This window comes from Arachis duranensis, chromosome 7 (assembly GCF_000817695.3).
Source record: "Arachis duranensis cultivar V14167 chromosome 7, aradu.V14167.gnm2.J7QH, whole genome shotgun sequence".
Lineage (NCBI taxonomy): Eukaryota > Viridiplantae > Streptophyta > Magnoliopsida > Fabales > Fabaceae > Arachis > Arachis duranensis.
This window is the reverse complement of record NC_029778.3, coordinates 4037739-4055350: the sequence shown is the minus strand read 5'-3', so window position 1 is coordinate 4055350 and position 17612 is coordinate 4037739. Positions and strand designations below refer to the sequence as shown.

General features: G+C 34.9%; 3 protein-coding genes across 3 annotated transcripts in view; 2 read left to right on the top strand and 1 right to left on the bottom strand.

The window, feature by feature from the left end:
* The first annotated feature begins 278 nt into the window (after positions 1-278).
* On the top strand, positions 279-2591 carry LOC107496565 (GDSL esterase/lipase At4g10955). Its single transcript, XM_016117864.3, has 2 exons — positions 279-647; positions 1287-2591. The coding sequence occupies exons 1-2, from the start codon at positions 547-549 to the stop codon at positions 2350-2352; spliced, it is 1167 nt and encodes a 388-aa protein (XP_015973350.1). The 5' UTR covers positions 279-546; the 3' UTR covers positions 2353-2591.
* Positions 2592-4349: 1758 nt separating this feature from the next.
* On the top strand, positions 4350-7231 carry LOC107496564 (uncharacterized). The gene is made up of 2 exons (XM_016117863.3): positions 4350-4559; positions 4931-7231. Exons 1-2 carry the CDS (start codon positions 4465-4467, stop codon positions 7104-7106), a joined length of 2271 nt encoding a protein of 756 aa, XP_015973349.1. The 5' UTR covers positions 4350-4464; the 3' UTR covers positions 7107-7231.
* Positions 7232-13912: 6681 nt separating this feature from the next.
* LOC107496538 (conserved oligomeric Golgi complex subunit 5) overlaps positions 13913-17612 on the bottom strand; it is a gene marked incomplete in the record, with an annotated part of 3976 nt that continues 276 nt past the window's right edge. Inside the window, 3 exon segments of the mRNA XM_016117823.3 lie at positions 13913-15082; positions 15422-15895; positions 16915-17612. Coding sequence (XP_015973309.1) covers positions 14144-15082; positions 15422-15895; positions 16915-17612 — 2111 coding nt within the window.

Below are 17612 nucleotides of genomic sequence, written 5' to 3'. Positions count from 1 at the left end.
AATTATATGATAAAGATGTAAATTTATAATTTTTTTTTATGTAATGAAAAAGAGATTGAAAAAGGTAGAACCCACACTTTGAATAATAATAAAATAATAAAAAATAATTATAAAAAGATTTTTTTTCTCTTTATACCACTTCAATCTGTATAGTAGAGTGCTCTTAAAAAAATTCTAAAAAGAATAATAGCGTAGCATTACATACATGCATTGAGATTTGAGAACCAACCATTCGTCATGGACCAATGGTTCGATCCGAAAGATATGAGTATGAACAGTGCCTTTATATTATTCGTTAAGGAAAAAATAAAAAAAAAATGTTGAATTCGATACCAAGTTGCCAACTTTTGCCACCAAGCTTCCACATTGGAAAAGGAAAAGAAACTTGGCACCACTTTTGTTCCCCATATATGCAAGCTACTATTTCTCTCTTTCTCATTGCTAATTGTTTTTCTTCAATTTCACTGCATCATCACCATGCAAAGTTTACTACTTTGACTAAGAATCATTGAGGGTGAGTTGGTGTTCTTTTGCTACCAATTGTTGATGGCAAAACGCAGTGAAGAAGCTCACCCTTACGCCTTTCATGTCTCTGGCCCAAGAAATTTGACCACTCTTAACTGGAAGGACCTCATCAATTCTACTTGGTAAACGATAACACCAACAACCCCATTTCAATTTTTCATGAATTTTGCTTTTTTCATTTATGGATTTGGTGATTTGTAGGGTACAATTTGTTTATGTTTGAGGTTTGGGGTGAAAAGTTTGCTACTTTTTTGTTGGGCATTTGAAAGAGAACAACTTTGTTTTTGATTTTGAAGATTTTGGCACAATGGGTTGTGACATATGAGTGTAAAGTTCTGTACTTTTTACCTAATCTGTATGTAGGGTTCTTTAGGTTACTGTTTTTTTATTGAAGGATCTAGCATGAAAATGAGATATATAAGCTAAGATAATATAGCATAGTTTATTAGCAGGGTTGATTGGATATTTAATTAGAGATCTAAATTACAGAACTTAAGGGCTTTTCCATAATCAAATTTTCTTGAATTTTAGCTGCAATGAAGATTTTGCTTTACTAGTTGACTTGGAACTATAAATAATCTTAACTTCTTAGCTTATGTAGAAAAGAAAGTGGTTCCATATTATGTGGAAGCCTTCATTGTTAATTTTGACCTAACTATATTTAATTTCATATTAGCTTCATTTGCCATAATAAATCTGATGAAACTTTTTAGCACTTGTTTGATGTGTATGTTGCTGATGGATCTTATTTTTGCATATAGGAAGGATGAGAAGTACAAGCGAACCGTCATTGCCTGCTTTATACAAGCAACTTACTTGCTTGAACTTGATAGGCAGGAGAACAGAACAAATGGAAATGCTCTAGCTCCGAATTGGTGGATTCCCTTCAAGTACAAACTCACACAAACCTTGATTGATGAAAGAGATGGGTCAATTTTTGGTGCAATATTCGAATGGGATCGATCCGCAGCACGGGCCGACTTGATTGTAATGAGACCTAGTGGTGCCCCAAGAGCTGTTTTAGCACTCAGAGGAACATTACTCAAAAGCCCCACGATGCGGCGAGACATTGAAGATGACCTCCGCTTTCTTGCTTGGGAAAACTTGAAAGGCTCTGTCAGGTTTAAGGTAGCTTTGGAGGTACTGAAATCGGTTTGTGACATGCATGGAAGAAGTAATGTATGTATTGCAGGGCATTCCTTGGGGGCTGGATTTGCTCTTCAAGTTGGAAAGATGCTAGCAAAAGAGGGGATTTATGTGGAGACACATTTGTTCAATCCACCTTCTCTTTCACTAGCCATGAGTCTCAGAAATCTTGGCAACAAAGCGGAATTTGTTTGGAATAGGCTTAAATCTATGCTTCCTTTGAGCGGCGAAGCACAGGCAAGCACTGAAGGAGATAAGACTAATACAAACACAAACACAAACACAAACACAAACACATCGAGCATAGCTTCGTCAAAGGGTTGGATGCCTCGACTACCTAGTTTTGGTTCAAAGGATAGTGTTGCTGTCGGAAAATGGGTTCCAAATCTTTATATCAACAGCAATGACTATATATGTTGCTCTTATACTGACCCTGATGGCAAGGCAGTGAAGATCAGCAGCAAGGAGAATCTTAGTAAAACAAATGCGCAAATTGCAGCAAAGTTGTTTGTTGTGTCAAAGGAAAAACAGAAATTTCTTGAGGCTCATGGATTGGAACAATGGTGGTCAAGTGATGCAGAACTTCAGCAAGTTATTCACAATAGCAAAGTCATTAGCAGGCAACTTAGGTCTCTATACCATGTTACTCCTTCACAAGTAACACTGATAAAACCAGTGTAATAATCCAGATTTTAAGCTGAAGTAAATCATTTTTAATCTTAATAACAACCTGATTTTGTGTTAATTCTTAATTCAAGTTTTGTAACTTGTTCTTTTTTAACTTAGCAAAAGTTTTATAATTATACTAGATTACTACTTGAGGATATTTTCAGTTTTGTATAAGGCTCACTGCTTTTATTTTATTATTTTTTAGCCTCCCATAATGTTAAAAATGGAGAATAATTTTGTGCAAAGATTATACTTTCTAGAGCATATAATGCTTTTTTCAACGTATTGCCATGCCACAAATAAAATGCCTTATTTGTTACGAATAAAATCCAACCAACTAGAATATTGGATGAAAATTGTGGCCCTATGATGATCAATCTAAGGAAAAAGCATCATATGCTAAGAGCAATGGTATTTTGTTTCTAACTTTCTTTAATTTTGGTTGTTGACAAAGCTAAAAAGTGAAGGTCTAATTACCTTTTAATTAAGATAGAACTTATTTATTATGAAAAAATTATAAATTCAATAGTAATTGATTTATCACTTTATTACTGTACTAAGGTTTTCATTTTAGAGAATCTTTTTTCAATAAAGTAATATCAACACAAATAAAGGGTTTAGATATTTAATATTAATTTCTCATATTCATTAAGCATTCTTTCTAACTTAAATACCCATTTTCTAAAAATATAGTTACTAATAAAGTATGTACAGAAACAAACAATTATGAATAGTTTATGATACATTATAGTATGCAAGTTATGAACAGGATAATTACAGAGACATTAGTGGGATTATTTGGCTATAAAACAAAGACTTTTCGGATGATCTTCCATGAAAGAGAGAAAAGTCCACTCACCTAAGTTGATAAACAACTTAAATAAGCTTCTTTGGAAAAAGAATTTAAAGTATAAGAATTTTTATTAATAGCAACTTATAAATAAGTTATTTTGCTTTTGAATTTTTAGTTATAAAAGTACTTATTTTAAAGTTGTAGCGTTTGGATAAATAACTCAAAAAATACAATTTTTTCACAAAAAATGGATATTAAAACAACGATAATAACAAATACTTTTCAATATTAAATGTTGATTCTCTATAAATAATTATTTAGGCAATTAATTCTTTATTTGCTCTCTTGTTAGTTCCATTTTTTAGGTAGAAACTGGTTCTTCTACTTCATCTTCACCCATAACAGTGTTTTTGTATGTGGTAAATAGTAATAAAATTTTAATTCACAATAATCTTGATGACAATGCCAAAGAAATTATTGTGTAGTTAGTGTTTGCTGTTTTATTGTGTATGATATGGTAGATAAAAATAAAAAATAAATGTAAAATATGTGTCAATGTATATTTTATTGCTATTTTTTATTTTTTTATTTCTATTAGAATTTCTTTCTCTTTTATTGGGGTCAAGAACTTGCTATAACTAACTATAAAAATAATAGCAGCGTTATAAAAATAAAATCACATGGAAAAAAATAAAATTAAAATTGAGATTTTATACTATACACAATGTTAAATACAAATTTAATAATATAAATAGAGTGATAAAATGATTAAAAAAAACTTGAAGGAATATATGCAACAGGTGGTTCAGATGGAACATTGCTTTAAAATATTGGTGGAGGGTCAATATTTTCAGCAGATAAATCATTACGTAAAATTGATAGTAGAAGGCCAATACTTCTAACGGATGGAACCTTTGGTAAAAATGGTGGTGGGCGACCGTATTTCCAGTATTTTTTACAGAACTAAGAATGTAGATTTTTCTTTGTTCTGAGATATTTTTTTAACGGAAATGATAGAATAATTTATCGACGAGGAGAAGTCATATATTTCTCGTTTTTCAAAAAATTACGAATTAACTTTTCCAAAAGTTAAAAGTTTTAAAACTTTTTATAATTCAAAAGTCAGAAGAAATAGCTTCTCCTACTTCCCAAATGGCCAGTCTAATAAAGTCTACATTCTTGTTTTGCTTTACCCTTTCCTTGCCATTTACTGTGGTTAAAGTTTCTACAATGGAAAATTAGCACTTTTACACAAAGGAGGGCTTTACAGCATCACTGTGTCAGCAACTCAATCAAGAAACAAACAGTGTCTGGATTCTTAACTTCTGTTGATGGCAAACCATGAAGATCACAAATATGCTTTTCATGTCTCTGGCCCTGAGAACTTGCCTTCGCTTAATTGGAGAAACGACTTCAATTCCACTTGGTCAGTGTATAACTAACTGCCTTAGATATGTGTGGAGAGAGAGATCTATACTAGTAGCATGCATGGTTTCTGTTTTGATGACCAGTTCATAAAATCTTAGCAGCAAACTGGTTGTGATATATGAATGTAAAGTTGCAAACTTTACCAAATGGGTTTCCAAAGTTTCTGACTTTGCGTATTTGTTACTATTTTAGCCTTTTCTTATTTAGTAGATGTTTCTGGTTGTTTCTAATATTCATTTAATTTCCAAAGTTTTTCTTCTTTTTCATTAACAAAGGGAACTTTCTTTACTCTTCATTTGTCATCCTAAGTTAAAATTAATCACATTCTTACATGTAAGTATGGTGCTAATGATTGTTTTATGGACATAGGAAGGATGAATATTATAAACAAGCTGCCATATCCTGCTTTACACGGGCAGCTTACGCACTCGAAGTTGATAGACAAGATAACAGAACACAAGAGAATGCTTTGGGTCCAGAGTGGTTGACTCCCTTCAAGTACAAGCTCACAAAGACATTGATTGATGAAAGAGATGGATCCATTTTCGGAGCAATATTCGAATGGGATCGATCTGCAGCATTGGAAGACTCGGTGCTAATTAGGCCTCTTGGTACCCCCAAAGCTGTTTTAGCACTCAGAGGAACATTAATCAAAAGGCATACAATAATAAGAGATTTCGAAGATGACCTTCGCTTTCTCTTCTTAGAAAGCTTGAAGGGCTCTTCTAGGTTCAAAGTAGCTATGGATGCATTAAGATCACTTTGTGATGAATATGGAAGCCGGAATGTGATTATTGCAGGACATTCCTTGGGTGCTGGATTTGCTCTTCAATTGAGAAAGGAACTAGCACAAGAAGGGATTTATGTTGAAGCACATTTGTTTAATCCACCTTCTGTTTCACTAGCCTTGAGTCTTGAAAATACTAGAGAATATGCAGAATATGTGTGGAACATGCTTAAATCTATGCTCGTGTCAAATAGCAAAGTTGAAATCAGCAATGATGAAGAGAAGAGTGCTAGATTACAATTGATCAGTAGGATACCTTATCTATCTGGCTTGATGGATTCCAGTTTTCGGGTGGACAAATTTGTTCCTCATCTGTATGTCAATGAAAATGACTTGATTTGCAGCTTTTATGTTGATCCTGATGGTAGCATAGGAGTGAAGAACACCGAAAAGGACAATACAAGCTCTGCGGATGGAGAAATTGCGGCGAAGTTGTATGTTGTTTCAAAAGAAAATCAGAAATGGCTTGAGGCTCATGGCCTAGATCAATGGTGGTCAAGTGATGCTCACAGCACTAGACTCATGAGGAGGCAACTTAGATCTTTAGATGCTGCTTCGTTTTTAAAAGTAACATGTTTACTTTATCCGAAATCTATTTCGCTATTGAGGAATAATCTTCAGTATATTGTATGCTTGGAGAATTGGACACCTCAGTTATCTTGCTTGAAAGATTCTTTCTTTTCAGTTCCTACAGAGTTTTTTGTAGTCTACAAGGAAAAACTGAAATTTCTTGTGGCTCACGGCTTGGAACAATGGTGGCCAAGTGATGTAGAACTTCAACAGGCTATTCATAATGGCAAACTCACAAGTCAGCAACTTAGATTGTTATATGCTATCTCACCCAAGGAAGTTTATCGTTTATTCGATCCATCTTCTGTTTTGCTTTCAATGAGTCTCAGTGGTATTGCAGAAAAGGCAGAATTTCTTTGGTATTGGAATAGTATTCATCATATGTTTTGCTCGAGTGGCGAAATTCTAGTCAGCCAAATTTGGAATAGATTCAAATCATTGTTTCCTTCAAATACAAAGGCTCGAATCGCCAACAATGCAGACAAGATTCTTCTGTTGTCTGGTTTGAAGGATTCTGTTTCCGGAGCAGCCAAATGGGTTCATCATCTGTATGGTGTAGGAGAGAAGATGATTTACAAGGAGAACATTGATGTTACAAATGCTCAAACATCAGAAGATTTCTTCATTGTCTCCAAGGAGAAACTGAAATTTCTTGGGGTTCATGGAGTTGAACAATGGTTTTCAAGTGATGCAGAATTTCAGAAAGCTATCCATAGTAGCAAATTCATAAGTCAACAACTTCGGTATCTATATTTGAGTTCTTGCGAATTAGCACATTTGTTTAATCCAAGACTTCAAGACAGCAATAATGCAGAGAAGACTTCAAGTGCAAGTTCTCGAGTGGCGAAATCAGTTCCTGTCATACAAGAGAATATGGTTGATAGGGAGAGCACTGATGATCCTTTAAATGTGCAAATCGCGGCAAAGTTGTTTTTTGCCTTCAAGGAGAAACAGAAATTTCATGGCCTGGAACAATGGAGGTCAAAGGATGCAGAGAATAGGAAACTTGATGTGCAAGTAACAAATTTGTTCATTCCACCTTCTATTACCCTGGCCAAGAATCTCATAAAGGCTTGTGGCTTAGAGCAATGCTGGTCGAGTGATGCAGTTCTTCGACTCCCTATCCATAACAGCAGATTCTTGAGCAAATTTAAATCTTCACAATCAACTCATGGAAAGCCATGGTAATAATGGATTTTTACTCTGATATGGTTTGTATAATGACATGTTTTAATTACCAAGAATTTCTAAAAATGAAGGTATTAAACAGCTTTATATATTATATAGTAACAATTAAGTTTTCTTGGTTTTCATTTAATTGATACTAGTATCTACTTAATATACTAAAACTGGGTATTCCCTCAGCTACTAAAGGTGACGTGTCGATCTCTCATGCCTCCGTTTTCCCTCCAAAACGAATAAATTTTTTTTTCTATTCAATTGTATCAAATCAAAATTTAATGCACTATTAAACTACTTATCAATTATCAATTAAAAATACTTTTATTCATTTTAATGATAATAATAATATCAGTAATAGTAATACTAATAATAAAAAATCTTTGTTACCCGTGATATGATGAAATTAATATATAATTATACTAATTTAGGAACATATATTCATTATAATTGTATCAAATCAATATTTAATGCATTATTAAAAAATTACCTTAATAATAGGTAATTTACATATTTATTTTTATTTTACTAAAGTCTATATATAGTGTTTTCCTGTGGTATATGAATCTAAATTTGAGAGTCAATTCATAATTTTATATTTAGTATTTTTTCTTTTTTACTACTTCATAGAATAAGAATGTATTCTTCGTTTTTTATTGAAGTTGATCATTTTAAGGTACAATTTATAATTTTTTATAATATTTTTCATATACTCATTCTATTATATTATTCTTTTAATAATTTTTTATTTGTTGTTACTCTAAGTTATTCTTATCGTCTAATGTTCCAGTTCAATTGTCTTTTGCCACAATCATTTACAATGCATCACATCCATGAAATACCTCATCGAGTTGTCTTCACTGAAACTGGGTTTTTTTTTCCGACTAATGAAAGTGAGGTGTCACTTTCTCGTGAACCCATTTTCCCTCCAAAATGAATGCATTTAATGAATAATGCATAATTATACTAATTTAGGAAAATATCTTTGGCATGAGTATCACTCGTGACAGGAAGAATGGGAAACTGTGGTTGTCACAGCAGAAGTATATTGAGAAGGTTTTAGAGAGGTTTAGCATGAGTAATTCCAAACCTCTTAGTACTCCACTTGCTAGTCATTTCAAGCTGAGTTCGCAGCAATGTCCTACAAGTGAGAAAGAGAAAGCGGAAATGAAGAAGATTCCATATGCATCTGCAGTTGGCAGTTTGATGTATGCTATGGTTTGCACCAGGCCGGATATTGCTCATGCCGTTGGAGTTGTTAGTCGGTTTCTCTCTAATCCTGGCAAGGAACACTGGCAAGCAGTGAAGTGGATTCTCAGATACCTTAATGGTACTTCCAGAGTTTGTTTATACTTTGGGAGTGGCCAACATGTGTTGGATGGTTACACAGATGCGGATATGGCTGGGGATCTTGATTCAAGGAAGTCTACTTCTGGTTATATGATGACTTTTGCAGGGGGAGCTGTGTCATGGCAATCTCGACTTCAGAAATGTGTTGCTTTGTCTACTACAGAGGCAGAATACATTGCTGTTGTTGAAGCTTCTAAGGAACTCTTGTGGATGAAGAAATTTCTACAAGAGTTAGGCATCAATCAAGAGAAGTTTGTGTTATTTTGTGACAGTCAGAGTGCTATCCATCTCAGCAAGAATCTGACGTTTCATTCCCGATCGAAGCACATAGAGGTGAGGTATCATTGGATACGTCAAGCGCTTGAGATGAAGTCATATGCACTTGAGAAGATCCATACTGATGATAATGGTTCAGATATGATAACTAAGAGTTTACCTGCAGTGAAATTTGATTTTTGCAAAGAGAAGGCGAGCTTGGTAGAACAACTTATCCCCACTTAGTTGGTGAGGGGGAGATTTGTTGGTGGGTTCCCAAACTAAGTGGGGCCCACAAGTTTTTTTAAAAAAAAAGGAAAAACAATAAAATATAAAAGAAGTGGCTGAGAGCCACGAGGGAGAGTGAAAGGCTTCTTTCAATTTGAAAGAAAGAAAGAAAACACAACAGCGCCGAAGAGGAGAAGAGAAATTTGGGGGAAAAGGGCAAGCCAACCTTGATCACATTGACTTGGTAAACTTGCTCCATTTCTTATGAAATTTTAGTATGTTGTTCCTGGTGTAGAGATGAACATTAGGATATAACTTATTTGTTGTATTGCCTTCTCTTTTGCCTGATTTGAGATACCCACTTTTGTGGAGGGTTTATGTTGATTTCACCAGTTTTGGTGATGTATTTTGTTGATTGTTGAGATGCCCTAGTGTCACTAGGAAGACTATTTGTGTACCCATTATTCTGATGGTGGAAGATTTTTTCTGGACTAGGTCCCGTGAGTTTTTTGTCCCTCTTTTGGGGGTTTTTCCACGTTAAAATTCTAGTGTCTGATTATTTAATTTTTGCCATTATATTTTGCTGTTTAGAGTATCTTTGGTGTTGCCCATTTAATTGCACAAGTTGTGGGAAAATTATTTTTGGTGCTTCCGCTGTTAGACAGGTTCTTGGTTTAAACCTGTGTTGAGTTTTCCCAACAAAGATCACCCAACACTGCATCTTTTGGTAACGATCCATTCTCTGCTCATTCAGAACAACCTTCATCTCCTCTTCCTTCTTCGGACCGGTTCTTGGGATTCTTGAACATGCATTCTGGTGCTAAGTGCTATCATAGTAACACCATCATCATGGTTCTGACTTTGTTACTCCCTCTCTCCATGCCACTCTTATTCATTAAATTGGTGCCTTTCTGCTTATTTTTGTCATAATTGAGTTAAGACTTGTTAAGTGAGTCACCCTATTCAGCCTTGATTTCATTTCATATCTGAAACATCACTTATTTGAATGTCATTGTTATTATTATGTATCTGAATTACTTCATTGTTTTCTATATCATTCTGTATTTGAATGGATTTATAGCACCATCTTTGAACCTCATTTTTCATTTAACATCATTTTAAAACAATGTAGAAAATGAACCTGCTACAAAATGCAGCTGCTATTGCAAGATAAAAAACAGTTAAATTATAACTATTATGCAGACAACTACTTAAATGGTTAAAGAAAAAAGCGTCAATGTTTCAAGTATGGGAAAAATCTTTATCAACTTTTATATAATGTGTATTATAGCACATTTATAAACTCTTGCATTGTCTTTTGTCCAGAGGCATTTTAAAACAACCTTAGTCCCAATTGTACCATCACAAAAACTCCAAGCTGATGAAGGCAACACATATGCATCATTAGCACTTAGCAAAATGCAAAAGCATGATATTTTTTCCCCACTGAATGCAGAATAGGAAGATAAATGCCTTCTAATCAAAATTTTATTATCTTGCCATCCATGATGTAATGTTCTAAAATCAGAGTGACTACATGCAGAATAATGTGCTAGATTCTTAATTAACTAATCTAACAATCCACATTAAGCATAATGAAATCTCAATATCTGAAAAGTTGTTTTTCGCCTTCAAGGAGAAACAGAAATTTCCGGGCCTGGAACAATGGAGGTCAAAGGATGCAGAGAATGGGAAACTTGATGTGCAAGTAACACATTTGTTGAATCCACCTTCTATTACCCTGGCCAATAATCTCATAAAGGCTTGTGGCTTAGAGCAATGCTGGTCGAGTGATGCAGTTCTTCGACTCGCTATCCATAACAGCAGATTCTTGAGCAAATTTAGATCTTCACAATCAACTCATGGAAAGCCATGGTAACATTGGATTTACTCTGATATGGTTTGTGTAATGACATGTTTTAATTACCAAGAATTTCAAAAAATGAAGGTATTAAACAGACTTATATATTATATAGTAACAATTAAGTTTTCTTGATTTTCATTTAATTGATATTCTATCCTTTTTCTCATTCAATACAAATAAGAAAAGATAAGGATGAAGTTGATGACATAAATATTAAAGAATATTACATTACATTACATCATAAGCTGTTCTTAATAACCTTATTCACTTCATTTCACTGAAAAGATTTAATTTCATTAAGTTTTCTTTTGTTCATCAAAGCCAAAATTCCAGAATCATATACATCAATGAAAAAAAGGGGCCAATATGTTACTATATACATAACATACATAGAAAACAGTAACATTCTCTGATATACAAGGTATAAACATGAAAGATAAATAAAGAAACAAAATCTCATCATTTTTAAGCTTTTCCATTCTTGATCTATCAAGCCAACTCGCACTTCAAACATTTCTTGTTCATAGTAGTCCGGACAACTCGTAGTCATATATGCTGACACCTTGATCAATCTGTTCATAAGAATTGTAGAACTGATGAGTTGGTTCAACATCAAAAAGTAGTGACTCGAGATTCTGATATGTCGAAAAAGGAACAGGATTTTGAGTACTAGCTATGGTGTTTTCTAAGAATACATCTTCCATAAACATCATCTGATTGCAAACTTGATCAAATTCTTCATCATTCAAGATTGGAACTGCACTATAACATAACTCAGAAGGTGAATTTGTTGTTGCTTCAGTTTCCACTGAAGCTTCAAAGCTAGTATCACTATCAGGATGATTTCTTTGAACCTCAGAACCTATAATGGTTTGTTCAAAACTTGAACTTGAACTTCCATTGTTGATGCCAGTGAGTTCTTGAACTAACTGCTTGAAGCTTGAGGTGTCAGTGATGTACACCTTTGGCTTCAAAACATTGATCAAGCTTTTCAATTGTTGTTGTTGTCTCTCATGATTCTTGGACAGTTTGTGTGAAGATTTTTTGTTTAAATTCTTAACCATGATGATGATTCCAATGTGAAATTCTATGATACAACTGGCACCCTTGGAATCAACTACAATCTCTCGGAGAATTCAAGGAAGAGGTGTGTGTATAAATATGTAAAGATAGATAGATATGTATGAGGGAGGTGAGAACTGTAACATGCAACAAGACAATAAAAGCATTAGATGCTGAAATTTCCATTCATTTATTTCCTTAAATTAATGCTTGTACTGAGTTTTGTTTTTACATGGAGATGTGGATATAGGTCAATTCAATGAGATGGTTTTGAAATTTGAAGTTAGTGTTTTTGTTTTTTTGTTTTTTGTTTTAAAGGAAAGTGATAATTAGTTTTCTGAACATTTCGACTTCGGATTAATTAGTCTCTACAAAAAATATATCAATTAGGTCCTCCACGATAGTAAATAGGGACACGTTATGCTCTTCTGTCAATAGATAGTGCGACACAAAATAGAATTGTTCATGTGTTCAATTATCTACAGTGACGTGTCCCATTTCTATTACATGAACATGCGAACGATGTTATTTTAGACAGTAAAGCATTCTTTATCTTTTGAGTTTTTATAAAACTCTCATCGATTGCTATTTGTTTACTATGAATCCCAATAAAACACGTAAAATTTTACTCCAAAATTTGTTATTTCTATGACGATCTTCGATAAATAGACATATATATAAGTACCCGTTAAGTTTTACTTGATGACTTATTATATTCACTGTTCGTTATCTTAAAAGATCTAATTAATATTTTTTTCAAGAGGCTATTTAATTTGAGATCGACTAGAGACCTAATTGAGTAATTGTAACCTTACTCTTAAAAAAATTATGTATTTTGTACTTAACAAATCCAAATATAAATATTGTCCAACGGCCAGAGTTTTTCAAATAATTAAGATTCTAAAAATTAGACCGATTATAAACTGATGATGTTAGAAGTTCAAAATTTCAATCATATTCAACCGAAATTAAATAGAATATAATAAAATAATATATAAATTAATTTTTTTTTCAAATAACAATGACGTTTAATAATGAGATATATATGGAATGAAGTAGATGGGCATGGAGGGCACGCAGCTTACTATTCAAGTTATCAATTAACATAAAATAAGGAAAAATATATTAATTATTCTTCATTATAACTAGTAGCATCTGTACAGTGACAGAATTAGACAAAAGGAAATTAATTAGATTAAAAATAATGAGGTTGTTGTCTTAATGAGATCATACTCTTACCGCTAAGACACTCCTTTCTCATTTTTTCTAATGCTTTCTTTTCACAGACACTAATGAATTTCAAATAACACTGAAATATTATTCATACCTTTCACATTTTGGTATTGTAGCATTAACATTAATATATCCATATAAATTCCAATAATCGTACCTTTCATTCTTATTCAAAATAATAATAATAAAATGTTGCAAACTGAGTGAAAACCAAAAACTGTTTTTTCTTTCTTTTTATTTTTTTTCATGTCATTGTCATTCTCGTATTAAAACGTATAATTTTGGCATTGGCTGTCGAGTTGCACCATCAACTGTCCAAATATAAAACTGAAATTTGTAAACTAATCAACTTCGAGAATTCATTGTAAATTTAAATCATAAAACTCAAAAGAATGTGAATTTAAGAGTTTGGTAATGTTAAAAGTTAGAAGCATTTTTATCGAAATTCAATATTAAAAGCAGACTAATATTGGCATGATATTGAGTATTATAAGTTTAGAATGATTAGTAACCAATTCATATATGAGAGCCTTGGAGTCAATCCATGTTCAATTTATATTCTGACTTTCTAAGAAATATGAATTTAAGAATCATAAAAAAAAGCTATTAAATTGTCTAAACTCTTTTAGGCAAGTGCCTGGTGGCTTGCCTACGCCACCCTGCCCATGTCCGCAAGTTAAGCGAAACGGGTTAGGCAAGTTTTCTTTTTCGGGTGGGTTCATTTTTTAAGCTCAGCGTGCCCTTATGGCAGGTTAAACGGGTCGATTCGACATATTTCGAGCCGTTTGCCACCTTATCTACATTTAATACAACCAATCACAAATAATCAATAAACTCAAGATTGGCCAACAAAAATTAATTCAACAAAAATATATTGGAAAAAACAGCTATTAAATCGTCTAAAATTTTTTGTACATCATGTTTTCTATCCAAACTAGCATGCCTCTTCCTCATGTTTCCGCAACTAAACCCTTCTCAACAACTTGCAAGCAGCAATCACAAAGTCACTGGTGTGGTTTAATCAATTTCACAAGACTACAGATTATTTACGGGATCAAGAATTTGGGTTAGCCTGAACCTTTTCAATCAAGGATGAACCCATTTGAAGCATAAGAGGATAAACAGGGCTGAACTCCTTATCTCTTCTGCTTCTCACATTTAATGCGTAATCATCAAGTGTTGCTTTGATGCCCTTCCAGATTTGATCCTCCCCTTGAGAATCTAGCCACAATGAATACTGTAACGGTGTTAGTTTGTTTCTTTGCAGCGGCGACTGCAATTCGTCAGGACCTCGGGTATACAGATGATGAAATATGACACTGGGTGGCAGATCCTGAAGAAGAGGAGACGATGCGAACTGGGATGTTTCCAAGAAAATAAGAGGACGGAATGCTCTAAGAGCTCGATATGGAGCACCGAGTTGTTCAACAGGGAACAAATTTTGGCCCACGGCTAGCTCCAACTCGGCCATATCCCTAGCCATCCTCAACTTGCCTGATTCTGAAAGAGGTCTGACAAGAGAAGCATGCTGGATAAAGAATACTAGAACACGGGAAGCCATACTTTGGACAAGCCTAGTACATATGTTCTCTGTTCCTGAAGTTGTAGTAGCTCTGGAAGGCAACAAGCGAGATAAAAACTCACTGCGGAAGTGCAGAATGCACTTCTGGAGCTCCTCCATATAAGGTGACGCATTATTGTCCATGGCAGCATCCATCCCAAGCACTCCGAAGTTCTGATCATGTATTTGCAATATGCAAGACTCAAGACGATCAAGCATTGCCTGGAATAAAGATGTCACCGAGTCACATGCAACACCATATATTGCACCTAGTGAAGCAGACAACACTTCTGCAGCTATACTGGGCATTCCTTTAAGCATAGAAGATATTCGTGAATGAACTTCTTGGAGATGTTGACACAACGTAAAGTTCTTGAGCTGTGCCGGCGTTGCAGGACCACTTACTTGACGTGATTCAGGTCCAGTGGATATCTGTCACAACAGTTAAAGTTAAAACTTGTCATGCACTAGACCACTTCATCAATCGAGTTTGGATATGAATCATAAAAGTCACCAGAAAGAACATGCGATTATCAGCCACTGGTAAATATGATTTTAGTTCACAATGTTCCAACTAATTGTAGTTAACATAAATTTCCATCTTTTTATGACCCTTCTTTTCTTATAACAAATATTCTTTCATACAAAGGAACAGATCGAACAATTAACATAAGCTAGCATTCAATTACTTTCTGAGAAAATAAAAAATTATTCAAATGCAATAACAAGTTCTTTTTTTTTTTTCTCTCTTTCTTTTTCCCCTCGGTTTACCTGGTATTCAGCACGTTCTGCAAGAAGAATTAAAACCTTGCCAATTTCACGCAAAACAAGAAGAGTTAAGCGTGCATCCATCTGAACAGCTTCTATCTCTTCCTGAATACGTGATATAATTCTTGATATTTGTTCCTTTGATGGAACGCTTCCACGACTTGACATTGGAAATACAGAATTCACTAGATCTGAAAGGCGACTCAAGCAGTGAGCCAAGAATGCAGTCTGGAATATTTCAACTGATGAAACTAACTGCTCCTTCCCACTTGAATTGATAGCTGGTAACACTCCTTTGACATCCGTGTCATGTGAAATTCTTTCAAGGAGGTTCTCTATCATGGAATATAACTTTGGATATCCCATTGTAAAGATCTCCTTAACAAAACTTGATGCGGTGAAAGCAGACTTCATTTGGCTTGCAAAAGCCTTTGCAATGGCCTCCCAAACTCGATCTGTTAGCATGGGATCACCTTCCTACGAAACAGCAGTTAATGAGAAAATGATTGTAAAACCAAAACAATTTGAGTGAAAAAGTGTCCCAGTTCGGAACTCAATACTTTCAAAATATAGATATTGATTTCTAAAAACCCCAAATGTCCAGTCCATTGAGTTTGTATCTTTGCAAAAGTAATATGGCTGTACAATTTTTGAAAAACCATGTGTAAAAGGCATCTTAAAGAAATTCAATCCAACTTCTTGGTTCATCTACTATTGATCCTCTATTTCTCCATTGCACAAAGAATATATAGAGAGTGGAGTTCCAAAATCGATACGATCCTGATATAATCCAGCCTAATCTATACAAATCAATAGCAATTGACTCACTTATTTACATTCAACTGGAACAATGATCCATTTCTTCCATCTCGGTATAGAAACAAAAGAATAGCTCCCATCCGATAACTAAACATTACATCAAAACCATTTGTAAAATCTGCAAATGCAGCATCTTCAATTTGCTAACGGCTAACCCCTAAATTCAGCTACTAACCCGAGAAAACCTCTGGATTTTACAGAAGCAAAAGGGAATCTGTCGCATAATGGAATTAACTAATTATATATGGACCTCTCAAGTATCACTACCCAAATTAATCAGAATATTATCTTCCATACCTATCATCATTCCAGCATATATAGAAGCTATCAGTCCAAGTAAACATTAGACACAGAATTTAATCAAACTAACAATCAAAACCAAGCATCGTGCCACCAGGTAGAAACAGCTCTATAAACCAGACAACAACATAATGTCCTATAGAAAATCACATCCAAATTCAAGCTACTAAAATCTAAATTCAACTAATTCGCGGCAAGTTTTTCTAGGCCTTCCTCAACCTCTATTCATCAAACTACCTTCCATAAGATATCTACTATTCTTACATGTGCTTCTACAAGCTGATATTCTACCACTCTAGTATCATTTCTAGAGTAAATGCTACCTCTACTAAGATCATAAAAATTCACAAAAATACATTTATTCCCATTACCCATACCTGAATGACCTCATCAAGCAGCAAAACATGGGTGAATGGATCGCGCTTTTTCGAGAGCACCCTCTGCAAATGCCACACTGCCACGGCAATCGAATGCAGCTGATCCATGCAATTCCCAAGCCTCTGCCACAGTGCCTCCCTTGCCTTTGCCCCTCCTCCAATTTGCGGCGTCCCACTTCCCCTAATTCCGCCAGGACCGAACCCTCCGCCGCGGCCGCCACCAGATCCCGATATGGCCTTCATATCCAAGGCCGTACTCACACTCTTGGCACTTAAACCCTTGTATTTGTTGATCACCTGCTCCACTGTAACCTTCAATTCACCAAGGTTGTAGAAAACCTGCAATCCAGTTCCAACCTCAGCTTGATTCAGACCTTCCATTCCTCTCTCCAGAACTTTCATAGCCTCGCTCCGGAGCCGATCGCCGGTTTCCTTCACCCAGCGGAGCTCTTCATCCACGGCATCAATGCCAGCCAGATCATATTCCTCACAGAGCGACAAGATTTCCGCGTGGAGCTGCGCGGCCTTGGCAAGATCGAGCTTCTCCGGATCTGGCGCAGCAGCAACGAGATCGCGGAGCTTGCGGGAGAGCCGGAGGGCGCGGACGGAGTGCTGGAGAAGCTCGGAGGTGCGGTGGAGATTGTTGAGCTGCACAGTTGCGGAGGCGATGGATCGGTGAGGGTCGGAGAGCTCGGATC